We start from the raw sequence: 14,056 nt of genomic DNA on the forward strand, positions 1-14,056 counted from the left end.
TGAGATGGTTTGGGGAAAAAAAAGGAACAGGGATATATTATTCTGTTAGACCAATTTATCTCAATCTTACCTCATTGTTTTAGCACTTAATTTGCTTTAGGCACACACATGGATGCCCAAATTTAGGTAATAAAAAGAAGCTTGTCATATAAAAATCATTAAATATATTATTTATAAAATTACTAACATAAGTCCACAATACATTACTGATAACTCTTGAGAACAGGTATATTTTAATATTCAATTGTTTTAAGATTCTGTAAGTGCAATTAATACAAGGTATGTTCCTTATATAACATATTCAATAAGGTAAGGGCAATATCCTGTAATAAATGTTAAACTTTCTATAGCAAAAAATCATACCAGGGCTTCCGTGGTGGCGCAGTGGTTAAGAATCTGCCTACCAATGCAGGGGACACAGGTTCGAGCCCTGGTCTGGGAAGATCCCACATGCCGCGGAGCAACTAAGCCCGTGAGCCACAACTACTGAGCCTGCACATGTAGAGCCTGTGCTCCACAACAAGAGAAGCCACGACAATGAGAAGCATGCACACCGCGATGAAGAGTAGCCCCCGCTCGCCGCAGCTAAAGAAAGCCTGCGCACAGAAACGAAGACCCAACAGAGGCAAAAATAAATAAATAAATTAATTAATTAATTAAAAAAATCATACCAAGTAGGATTAAGAAAGATAATATAAGTATCCTCATTTTTGTTCAGGTCAAGTTCTATCATTAAATGGATTTTCTATGAAGCTGTGAAAAAAATTGAGATCTTTGGATTTGGAAATAGCAGACAAGGGACTGTAAACTTAAAATCATATATTTTTCTACAAGAATTCAATGCAGCATTTCTCCAAAATGTGTTTATTTAGCTCAATTATTATATCTAGGCATTTTCTTTTTTGTTTTTAATTCCACTGAATTAAAAATTCTATCTGATAAATTAGGTCATTGAGGATGACAGAACTACTTATCTGCATAATTATGTCCTTCATTTTCACATACAGCTATTAGTCCACAAGCACCAATCACATGTTTTGTCCAGTCCACATCTGTGGGACAATGCTTGTGTTCACCACTTTTTCTTCCTGAGTACACAGGAAGACTACATTTCCTAGCATCCATGGCAATTATGTCTGGGTGACAAGACATTACCAACCACCAGAGCGTAGATAAGAGTGAGAGATGCCATTTCGAAGCCCATCTCTTAAAAACCACCAACATGGGCTTCCCTGGTGGTGCAGTGGTTGAGAAAACGCCTGCCAATGCGGGGGACATGGGTTCGAGCCCTTGTCCGGGAAAATCTCACATGCTGCAGAGCAACTAAGCCCATGCGCCACAACTACTGAGCCTGCACTCCAGAGCCTGCAAGCCACAACTACTGAAGCCCACACGCCTAGAGACCGTGCTCCGCAACAAGAGAAGCCACTGCAATGAGAAGCCCGTGCACTGCAACGAAGAGTAGCCCCTGCTCGCAGCAACTAGAGAACACAATTAGAGAAAGCCCACACGCAGCAACAAAGAGCCAACGCAGCCAAAAATAAATAAATTAATTTAAAAACAAAACAACCAACATGACCTTTCAGCTTTAATTTCCTTTTCCATAGAAATCCTGGATATCATGTGTTCCAAATCATATAGTATACAAAATGGAGGAAGGCTGACATAGTTGCACTGTAGTGTGATATTAGTGAGCAGTAAACTTTCATTGTATTAAGCCACTGTGATTTCAGGGATACATTTGTCGCATCAACACAGCTCACAACATAATTTTTCCCTAAATGAAGATCAGTCCTCTCACTGCATGAGACTCCAATGATGGAGCAAAAAAGTCATCAAGCCATTCTCCCTGATATATGAATCTCATGTATATCACAAGTCGACTTGTATGCTGTACATCAATGATTTCATCTCACTGCAGACTGAAATGTCAGCTAATAAATACAAGTGATAGTAATTGCCTTTAAACATTGTATGTCAATAATACTACGCAAAATCCAGCACTGCCCCTTGATCAAGACATTTTGCTAATAGCTTATTCAGCTTTCTTTCTTTTTCTTTCTTTCCTTCTCGTCTCAAGTGTCCATAGCATCTCTGAGCTTCTCTGCCCCAGGTTTTTCTCCAGAGCACCAAGATCTCACCCAGCCTACTCACAGCCAGAGCCCACAAGTATGTGAGTCAGTGAATGAAAGACTAAACCTTCTGTCACGTGGAGGGAAAATTCTGAGGTTTATGCTCCATAGTTCATTACAGAATCCACAGTAGGACCAAGTTCTGCTTTCCAGAATAATAGCCAGATGCATGACATAACCTTCACTGTCTTTCCTTCAGACTGCCTCACTCTTTCTGCTTCTATACTCTGGCTTCCTGGGATTACCTCCCAAATGAACGAGCTATTCTGGGGGGACCCAAACTAATTCAATACTTCCGTGGTACTGCTACCTTTCATGAATTTATCTATAAAAGCAATCAATTTCATTCCCAATTGTTTTTATTAAAAAAGGAATTACATATTGTTTGAAAATGATGCAAAAACAGACAGCAAACTAGTTACTGAGGTACTAGGGAACAGATTTCTGATCCAATAAAATCCACTTTTTTAAGATGAGCACTTTTCTGTTTGGGCTTCTCTTATGTAAAATCCTCACCCCAAATCATGTATTCTCGTACATAGAGACATATATTCTATATTTGCAGTCGGAGCCCTAATCATTCCATATGTTCATGGCATTATTTTGAATTATAGTACATGTACATATTGGTATAGTGTGCTTATTGTTGTCAGTTTTCTTCTTCAGTGAACCATTTTTGAACCATTGATCCACATTTGTGATTGGGAATGTAGAGCAATACTATAGAGATCCACTGGAGCCTCTGGAAAGTAGATGCTGAAATGGAATTGCAAGTGCAAAGGTTTATTGGGGCCAAAGCTGTGAAAGAAAAGAGGGGATGGAAGCAGAATTGAGCAAGGAAAATCTTCAACCCATGATGGCGATCTGACACCTCTGAAAAGAAAGGGGGGGGGGAGGGGAAGCTGGATTGAGCAAAGAGGTCATCCGACCACAGTGCACATCTGACAAAGTCACAGCCAACCCAATAATAAGGTCCAGAGAAAAGATTTCCCATCAGAGGAGTCCCAGACCCTAGGACTCAGACCATGCTCAGTCATGGCTGAAGGGTGCCTGCCCAGGAAGTTTCTCTGTTCAGAGGCCAAAGGCAGGTCCTGAAAGTGCTAACGACTGGAAGCTGTCAGTTAACTGCTCTCCTTGCAGCTGAATGGCAAATTCTTTCCTGAAAGAAGATCTAAGCAGCACGCTGCCATGGCTGTCACAGTTTAAAAAAATATAAGCACCAATATGAAAACTACATGATAAATTACCTAAGATGAACTGCAGCCTATGAATGGAATGTAAAGGGAGATGATCTAACCACAGAAACCCTTGCAGCCCATGTACAACCTTTTAAAACTTCAGATATATTAATAACATAGTATGGTTTCAATAAAAACCTAAGTAATATTACATTTTAATTTTGTGGAATGTGAATAAAATACCATCCCTGCCTTTCTCTGTCCATTAGATTCTGGCAAACCCTCAACTTTACGTACCCTACTCTTCTGCTAGCCATTGGAGGAATAACTGTAACACAAAATGTAGCTGATCCACGAGTGTTCAGGGGACATACCGAGGACCAGATTTCTCATCAACTTTCACGGCGTCAATGACTATGTATACCCAGATGACTTACCAATCATATCACCAGCCCAGACCTCTACTTGGAGCTTCAAATTCATGTATCAACAGCCTACGTCTCTCGGTTTTCTCAAGGGCACTTCAAGTTCACCTTATGTACAACTGAACTCATACTGTTTTCCTCAATCCTGGTTCTTATCCAGTATCTCTTATAACAATGGACAGCACTACCATTTGACACGGCCCCATCAGAATTAGCCCCTTTCTTTTCCTTAACACCATTTCCAAAGTATCCAATGTACCAACAACTGCTGTTTTTCACCTCCTAAATAGCTCTTTTGTTTGTTTGCTTTTATTTCCATTTCTCTAGGACGTGGGTCAAAAAGGATCTTGCTGTGACTTACGTCATGGAGTGTTCTGCCTATGTTTCTACATAGCTCTTGAATATCTCCATTTCTCTCCATCTCTTCTACCACCAAAGTTATTTCTCCAGTTATATCTACAATAGCCTCCTAGCTGGTCTATCCACTCACACTCTGCCCACCTCCTCTACCTCTTCTCTATATTACAGCTGGATTGATTGTACAAAAATGCAAAGTATGACCACATCACCGTCCTTCGTTCTTAAAATGCTTTTGCCTTTCAAGTCATGCATGGTTTGGTCCTACCCGTTATCTTGGGTCTCACTTTCCCAACACCTCCTCCCTATACTCCATACTCTGGCTGCACTGAACTTTCCGGTAAACTCCTACACTCATCAGCAACTCTTCTCCCCAAAGGACTTAGCAATGCTCTTCTCTCTGCCTCAAATACTCTTTTTTACTCCACTTCATCTTATCAATTTCTACTCATCCTTTTGCTAGCAGAGCAAACTTCCTTAGGAAATCTTTTGTGACCCTGATGACCAGGTCACATCCCCCTGTGATAAGCTTTTATAGCACCAATGACTTTCCCTCATAGTATTTATCACAGTTGCAATTTGACATTTATTTGTATGACAACTCGATGAATGTCTGTCTTTCCTACTAGAATGTAAACTGCATGAAGGCAGAGCCTGTGTTTCGTTTGGTCCACCACAGTGTCCTCAGAACATGACTTGACTCATATTAACATATTGGGTGTACAACAGACAAGCAGCTAGAAGAGTGTTCCATAAGAAATTCTAAAATGCAAATTTGTGAGGCTGCTCCATCTTAGAATGGTTTGCTTAAAAGTTTTGATCCATCCCCTCAACTGGGTATAGTCAGGACATGGGAAGCAAGAGCTCAAATCTTGGACCACTGAACCCAGAGGTCACACACCCCACCTACATGCTATATCTATACTCGGAGGCTCCAGCCTTGATGTTGTTTTCTACTTAATTATTCTGTAAGTACTCTCTTAGCCTCAAATTTAGCCTTAACATTTTTACCTAATGCTCTCTTCTATCATCGGTGTAGACATATAGACGTGAACTTCCCCAAAGAGAAGGTCATCATTTATTGAGTGGCCATGGAAAAAGGAAAAGTCACAAACTTTTAGGGGATATTTGGCATCTAGAGCTGAGTTTTCATGAGTTCCTGAAAGTGCAGACAACCATTGCAACTGGTTTTTTAGGGCAACAGCTTACTGAAAAAAGGTGTTCTAATTTAAGTTCACCATTGGGACCCCAAACTCACCATGTACTCATTTGCCCTCTATGAGGGTGTTTAGTTGGGACAGAAATCCTCAGCATGGGGCAGAATCCCCACATTTTTTTACCCATAAAGTAAGGGCTATTAAGGTAGCAACAACCACTGGGAAAGCTATGTGGATCTTCTTCCCTATCGAAATACTAAGTCAGAGGCAAAATCACTGGTTTATAGGGAATTGCAGAGATTAAGGCAATTATCAAAGATTTGTGAGATGCTGGCCAATGATTCTTATCCCCATTCAATTCCTCCATATGGTCAGTGTGAAAACCGATGCTAACTCCAACTGCATTTTCCAATCCCCACAGTAGTCTCTTTCCTAGAACAGATGAATAAAGTTCCTGACTCCTGATCTGCAGTTCCTGATTTGTGGATCCTGTATTACTTTGTTCCTGCTCATTTGGACTACCAGGAGTAGTTTGATTTCACCTGGCAGGAGCAACAGTTTGTTAACTCTCCACCCTGGGCCACAGTCTAGTTGCCGGGAGTTGTGGCAACATTTCCTTTCTTCTAGCACATGGCCCTGACCCAATACTTTTACAACCTCAAGCTGATCAATCCAGGAGAATAGCGAGTGGCAATACCCTAGATGTCTTGGAAAGGAATATGAGGTAAATCTTTAAAAAACCAAAGATTCCACATCCTCTGTTAAGTCCCAGGAAGGTGTGGCTGGGAGGGGGAGTTTCAAGGTCAACGACACGGTAGACTATTTCCCCTAAGTGGAAGACAAGTTGTACACAACACTAACAGGGAACCTTCTTGGATTCTGGAATCAGATCTAGATAGCATTTGTGTATCCTCTGACCAATTAATAGGTAACACAGAAATCTGCCCAGATCAGATTAAGAGAAGGTTTTCTGGTCTGCAACAAAAGCGGCCTGCCAGTTGGCCTGATGACCACATTGATCCAGTAGTGTCCAAGATGCATGAAGCATGTATATACCAACATGGTATAAGGAAACTCTGCTAAGCCTTGAAAGTAGTGTTACCACAGGGAAGCCTGGGGTTTTGGAGCTAATTCATGTCACCATCAGCAGGTAACTATTCTCTTTTTGAGTAACAACTCCTGGCGTGCTTCTAAAACCAAATATCTGATTATAGAGTCAGGTTAAGTATGCAGTCTGGGCTGCCCTTCATGAACTGGGGATCATCAGATCCACAATCCAAAGGGCCACGTGTACCCTAAAACAGCTCCAACGAGTGGTATATAAAAGAACAAGCTTTACAGGCCACAAGGATAAAAGTATTAAGTAAATGGGTAGCTCACTTGGAACACAGAAGCGTAGACATTTTATACATTATAGGAAGTGCTTAATAAAAATCTCATTAAATAAAGAATCAACACGCGAACCTGTTCCTAGCAATGAAAGATTCCTACTACACAGGAGGCAATCAAATACTTTCTGAAGTAAATTTTGCCAGACTTCAGGCTTCATTAATAATATTTATTTTAAAGATCACTTTTCATTGTAACAAATATAAAGTCATCAATGTTTTACAAATTGTCAAAAATGCTTTAAGTACCAAAAAAAATACATTAGTAAAATGAATGTTATTTTGTATTATTTGATATATACTTGATACTGTCAACATGCATACCATATGTCAGAAAAGCTCATGCATTATTGGAAGAGAGCAAAAATAAGATATAAGTGCTATATTGTCTGATTACAAATTCATTGCTTCGGTTAGTTTTCTTTCTTCAGGGATACCATTTACCTGCAATGTGTAAGAATGAATATGGGCATGAGTTAAGCATGGACACTTTTAGATTTGGAGCAAAACGAATTACTGCAAGGCGTAATGTTCTATCTTCTTAACATAATTTAAAATAATTATGTTGCATTATTTCTCTGCATTTGGTTTTCAAAAAAAAGGAAATTCTAAATTAGTCATCTGCTTCTTGGGTCAAAGCTACAATGTTCTGTATTTCTCAAAAGGCACGGCCTGAAAATTCCTCCCACAATAAACAAAAAGAATGAGTTTGACTGCAGGACGTATGACTGTACCTTTTAATCGTGGCTCTTTAGAAAATATCATGTGGTTTGGAAGGGCAGAGAAAATGAGAAAACCTGAAGGGGCATCAAAACTAATGGCTTGGGCCTGGTCCAAACGGTAGTGCTATTGTCAGCTCTTAACTGCTCTATTATCTCAGCTAGTGCTTAAGTCCAGGATTACAACCCCAGCAGCTAGTTCATTTCTTAAACTTCTGATGATCTTTTAAAAGAAAACAACTAACTAAAGAAAACAAACTTCAAAACATACCCTCCCTTGACAAATTCCATACAGCAAGCTGCAAACAAAATGACTTGATATCCATGGGACAAACCCTGTGCTTAAATTACCTTCATAAAGAAAACTGTGACATTAGCATAGTGCTTTGAGGTAGTTGGAAAAAACAAATTATGAAAATCCTGCACTGATGTTGTTGCCTCTTTGCGATACCAGGATAACCAGGATAGAGGGACAGCAAAGCTGTTGTGCACATGAAAATACATACACAGCATTGAATCCATGCATGTGCAGACAGAATGGAATAACTTCTAAATTGAGAAACAAACTTCATGTTTTCATTCACATGAACAGAATGGGAATAAGGAATGTAACTTGCCCATTTAGCTCTTCTCTTCAGGAGGTACGACTATTTGGTGTTACATTTATCAGAGGCAGAAACACAAAAATCTAATATCATAATTATAAAAGATGCCAGGCTGGTCTCTCTCCCTTTAGCACTTAGGTACTTTGGGGACTCATCAAAAACAAGAACAAGAAGAAAATAACCAAGAAGATATGGTGTACTTTAGGCAATAATACAGAAAATTACAGAAAAATATAAGAAAACAAGAAGGCAATAGGCTATAAGTGTTAACTAAAAAGGAGATGAAAGCTTTCCTGACTTAAGCAAAATGCTTGTTCCCCAAAACCTGTCTTAGAAAAATAACTTAGAAAATTATGTTGAACAACCTAAAATCCCCCTAGGGAAATTCTTTGGCTCTTATAACATTTGCTCAGGCATAAATTATCTTTGTATTTGGAAACGGTGCCTATTACTAAAACGTAGCAAGCTAACAAGTCTACTTGCTAAAAATTTATACAACTATTAGGTAAATCTCCCTAACATCATCTACTTAGGTTTCCTTATTTCTCCCAATGGGAGGGGGGGGAGAAGTCAAATCTAGATTTTTTAAGTATTCGAAAGAACTATTCACTATTTTTCTAGATATTGTCTTCCTTCACTCCTTGTCTGAAATAATTAAGAATCAGAGGTATGACAGCTTAGGAGAGATGGAAGTCTAGGAGGTTAATGAGGAAGAAGTTCTAGCATTTCCATTGAAGAAATATTCTTTTAAAATTATACGTCTTTAAAAAAAAGTCATGAAATTAGTGGTAGTAGGGATTCATTTATTTCTTTTCTCTTTAGACAACACACAATTACAGCAGTTTGTTCCTTCATTAGTCTCCTGAATGCTCACACAGTAGCACCACTGCATTAATATACTGAACAGTCTTGTTGAAACATGTTAGCATTTAATTAAAACAATCAATCAGAATTGTGGAGGAAATTCTTATAAACGTTATTTCATAATTAAAATCGGATGAACAACTTCATTATACTTGCCTCAAATCTTTGAAAAGTTGTCAAACGAAAATCTCCTTAAATTCCCGAAAGCAGTAATAGAGAAGATAATTTTTTGAATGAAAACAAGCAATAATTTTCTATATGTGCCTAAAGTTTTTATGAGACTTACTTAATAGCTTCCCTACCACAATACCACTATTCATACTCAGAACTCCACATCCAACTTACATTTTTAAAACTTCTCTGGCTTTTCCAAAAGAGCTACAAAGGCATTACTGGTTGCTCAGCAATTAGAACTAGGAATCAACCACTAATTAGAAAACAATCATGAATAAGTTATCTACTTGGTACAGAGATGAATGAAATAATTGGCTGTGGAAATTTTTTAGGGACACTGGAAAGAAATAAACTTAAAGAAAGCAAGTCTTAGGGAAATAGAATAGTCCAGGGAGAATTGCCCGCCATCTTGTTGTCACTGGTCATGTTATAAGAGCTTTTTAAACGGCATTAAAGCCAGACCAACCATTTCTCATTTATCCCCCTGAAGCCTCAGTGATTAGTCACAATGGTTTCCTTTTGTAAGAGTCAGTTTCAAGCTGCTCACTTACTGAGACAAATCCTGGAAGCATCCAAGCTAAGAATTTTTCATACCAAGGGGAAGAATAGGGAGCTTCACTGAAGGAAGGGGATTTTATTCAGTCTTCCTTAATTAGACAGGACCTCCATGGATGCTTCTGCTGTAAGATCATTTACCCTGTGTTTATCACTCGTATGCCAATCTACGCAATGATCTAAGCTATTATTCAGAGGTTCTAACTCTGATTAAGGAATGACACAACTGTTTGGCCTCACTTGGTGAAGCTAAAGCTTCATAAATTATCTAGTCGTATAGTTATCTTTTGATCTATCAGCTTCGTTCATAAACATGAACTTATTACTTTTCGTACTCACCTGTAGTCTGCTGTTGGGGAATCTGAGTCTGATGTGGCAAGTTCCTAGAAATGATTAACATCTTTTAGTAAAACTGTATTTGTCCACACACATGTTAACAGAGAGCAGACACATTAGCATGAAAAGCTTTATAGCTGGAAAGACCCCAGAAATCATCTAATCCAGCACAAACACAGCCCCCCACCTCTCATAAGTTTATGGATGAGGAAACTGAGGTCTGAGGAAGATGAATAATAACAATATGTGATAATGTTCATGGAGTTTCTACTACATCTTATACTCTACCTCACAACAACATAGGAGGTATTATTTTTCTCAATTTACAGATGAGGAAATAGGCTTGGAAGTCCAAGGCTACGTAGCCAGGAAGTGGTGGATAAAGATGAGAACATAGGACTCCAGGGCTTGTGTCTGTAACCTGTACACTTTCAGATCCAGGTCTAGAACACATATACACACTCACAGAACAACATATATTACCATCTTCATTCACTGTGCCAAACCTGTGCTCCTCCATCCAAATCCCAGGGAATGACACTGGCTATCCACCCAACTGCACCAGTCAAAATATGGAAGTCATCATTGACTCTTCCCTCTCGTTCAGTTTCTACAATGAATCCCTTGGGAACCCTTCATGATTCTCCTCAATCTCCTTTGACTCTGTTTGCGTCTTCCCCATCTCCACTGCTACCTTGGTTGAAGCCATCATCATTTCTCATTTGGATCTCGGCAACTGATCTGAATTATCTCCTCATTCCCATTCTTGCTCCCTTATAATCCACTGTGCACATTGCTGTCAGATGATCTTCTGAGACACAAATCTGATTATGTCATTCAAATGAACACATTTCATTATTTCCTTATACCTACTGCAAATTAAGTTTCAAGTTTCTTAGTGTGATCTGGAAGGCCATCAATGTATCTGGTTCCTACGTGGAGCCCTCCCTGAACTTCCTGAAACAGAATCACCGCCACCATGGCCACTATCATCTCTTGCCCCCAGCCAGCTCCCATTTATCCTTCCAAACTCAACCCAAAATTTGTTACAGTGGACTCATATTACTCCTATAATTTAAAAATATCCCACAGGAACGTTAATTAAAATATTTAACTTATTATTTTTAATTTAAAAAGTAACATCTCAAGTACTACCTCATCTATGCCCCCTCACTCTCTAAGCACCCCTTCCCCCAACTAGGTTACCACTGAGCAGGCTTCCATACACAAGCGGTCATTGTATTTCTCCTCACATAATGTTTAACTGCCCCAAAGTGCCTTAACAGTAAGAACGTTCCTATTTTGTTTAGTATCCCTAGCAGTAAGCATGCAATAAATTATGTTTGGATGAATACATGCAAAAATGAAGATACTTACAAAGATTCACATAATACACATGTTTATCAACACTCATATTCACCCATGCATTTTCAGATTTTGATATGAAAATTAGTTTACAAAAATGTACAATTTAGATTCTGTGTGGAAGAAGTTCTAGGAGTCAGCCCCTTGCAACAGAGTAGGGCTTGATCCAAGCCAGGGATTTTCAAGGTTTTTTGTTTCTCTTCAGCAATGGAATTCCTTTTAATTGAAATCCTAAGCAGAACTCTTGATGTACAAAAGAGATAAATGTGAGGTTGCCCGGGTTGAAACAAGGGAGCCAGGAATCCCGCCTGCTTTGTTTCCTTTGCCTCACATGCTGGACCCTAAGGCATTGGTAAGAAACCTCCAAGAAACAAAGTTTGAAAAGCGTTGATCTGAATCATTTCAGCCAGGCAAATATTATGCTCCAAATACAGTGATCTAAACTCGAAAACAGTACATACTAAATACTGTTCAAACTTAAACTAATCCATAGGAATGTTAATGACTTCAAGTGAATTTTTTTAAAGTTTCAGTTCCTTTTAAAATATATGGTTAAGGAAATAAAGTCAATTCTAATTCAATTTGAGGAAGTTACTTAATAATTCATCTCAATAATTACATTCTTTTTTTGCTATTCCCTATCAGCCCTACTTATCCTTGTGTGGTCTCCGAGAGTATTTTCCTTGGTTTGTTTATTCTTTCAGTATTTCACACAATGTATTTATAGTGCTTTTGATCACGAAAGTAAAAAGATTAATTTACAAGCCACAGAAAGGAAATTAAGTTACAGATTTAAAGACGGGTAAACAAACATCTTTACTACCAAAGTCAAAATGCAATTTCATGGACATTTGGGAGGGGGATATGAGTTTTCTTTTAACTTCTCAGGTACAACTACTTTTAGAAATGAATACGGCACACCTTGCGTGCACACGCATGCACACACACACACACACACACACACACACACACACACACGTCCTCATTTCCTATCATCTCTAGCTCTACCTGGCCTATTAACGGATTAAATCAATACATTTTGACAAAATAAAGATACCAAAGAGGACAAAGAAAGCCTTTCAAAAGCCCTAGATCAGGATAACCAACTTCAAAATCAATCTGTGAATGAAGCAGCTGGCCCCACTCTCTCACTGGCCAACCCACCTGACCCTTCTGTGGAACACAGTTTTAAAACCACGGATCAAAGTCAATCTACACCCTGTCATTTCTTCTCTAGCCTTCGGGGTTTTTTTTTCCTCTTTTGCTACAACTTTCTAAACAGCAATGGCCTTGGTTAGGTTTGAAGAGAAATGGTTAGTTCAGAAAGTGCTACACAAATGAGTAAGAAATCTGGAGGAGAAGTATGAGCAACTGTGTGTATTACACTGGTTTAGGGATTTAAAAGTATCTGCAGTGAGAGTCCCAATTAAGTTTGTTAAGTTTGAACAATGTACATGTGCTCCTCACAACTTCAACTGAAACTCAGATGAGTTACATACAAGTACAGTGGGTGCAACAAGGTGCTCAACAAAAAAATACGTGGAGATTCCACATCCCCAGAGTCTCCAAGGTGCGCACACATGACTGATTTTGCGGTTGACCAAACTTGTGGCTACAGGTAAGCCTGTGAGTGTTAATATACCTATGATGGGCATATTTGAAGTATGTATTCCATTTAAAGATTGAAGGGAGGTAACTCATAAGAGCGCTGTTTCAGGCATATTAGAAAAATGCCCACAACTGACTTTGCTATAGTTGAGCAGAGAATGCAGTAAGAAAATGGAAACGCTTCTATCTTTGGTGAAAGCAGGCTGCTAAAGGCAATTAGACAGGAAAAGTCGGGGTTGACTTCAAACAGAAGTCCTATAATCCTTCAAAGAAAGGACCTTTATAAAGTCATCAAACTATTTAGAATAATTAAGCTATTAGTGGACTGGTGGAAAGATTATTTTGCGTAAACTGAATTATGTAGAAAAAAGATTTACAAAAACTGTAATTCTCTAATTATTAGCATTAATTTTTTTCTATTTTTACTACCATTAACGACAGGCATTTAAATAGAAAATTATGTAAATTGGCTATTGCACAAACTCTATCCTTTAAGAAAGCAAAGGTAATAACTTGCAAATTAATAAATAAGTGATTTGGGGGAGTACACAATTATTTATTATTTGTGCAACCATTTTAAAGTAATTTGACATTCTTGGATATCCTGTAGAGTAATTCTATGAGTAAGGTTGATGATTATCAACTCATTATGTTCCTACTTGCTTGAAGACTCAAAAGCAAAGAAAGGCTGAGGGATTTGTATATAGCCACAGAATCCATGCCAGAGTTGAAAACAAATGACATTAGTTTAGTTACGTGGAACACAAAACACTTCTTTTGAATTAGTATGTATTCATTTAAAAATAAGAAATAGTAATATCTTTTTGGAACTTCTCAATTATCAGCAAAATTGACATTACCCAAACCTTGAATTTTCTACAAAATTTTTTCTACAAAAATGCTGATGTGGACCCTATGACTACTTTTACTAAGGAACCAGGCCATTATTTTGCTCAAAGAAGGAAGGAAGGACACAAAGAAATTGGAAACATCACCACAATTTTAAATTTCAAGATCTAATTTTAATTAAAATCAATGTAGAATATATGTGGAATATAAAGAAGAAAGAAGAAATTCATTTATTTTAGGTTCTTTTCCCTACTTTTATAAAGCTGAAAGCAAGCCTACCACAGCTTTAAACTGAAGAAGTCCAAATCTCTAGAACCAAAGTCCGTCAGAGAGATACTATATCT

General features: G+C 38.3%; 1 protein-coding gene across 2 annotated transcripts in view; it reads right to left on the bottom strand.

The window, feature by feature from the left end:
• Positions 1-6,895: 6,895 nt before the first annotated feature.
• SGCE (sarcoglycan epsilon) overlaps positions 6,896-14,056 on the bottom strand; it is a 67,481-nt gene continuing 60,320 nt past the window's right edge. For both annotated transcript variants that reach the window (XM_082662384.1, XM_082662383.1), the window contains 2 exons: positions 9,894-9,937; positions 6,896-7,081 (listed from right to left, as the gene is read on the bottom strand). In XM_082662384.1, the coding sequence (XP_082518510.1) occupies positions 7,065-7,081; positions 9,894-9,937 (61 nt within the window). In that variant the 3' untranslated portion in view covers positions 6,896-7,064. The remainder of the gene's footprint in view (positions 7,082-9,893; positions 9,938-14,056) is intronic.

Source organism: Grampus griseus (assembly GCF_964374135.1).
Source record: "Grampus griseus genome assembly, chromosome: 9".
Taxonomy (NCBI): domain Eukaryota; kingdom Metazoa; phylum Chordata; class Mammalia; order Artiodactyla; family Delphinidae; genus Grampus; species Grampus griseus.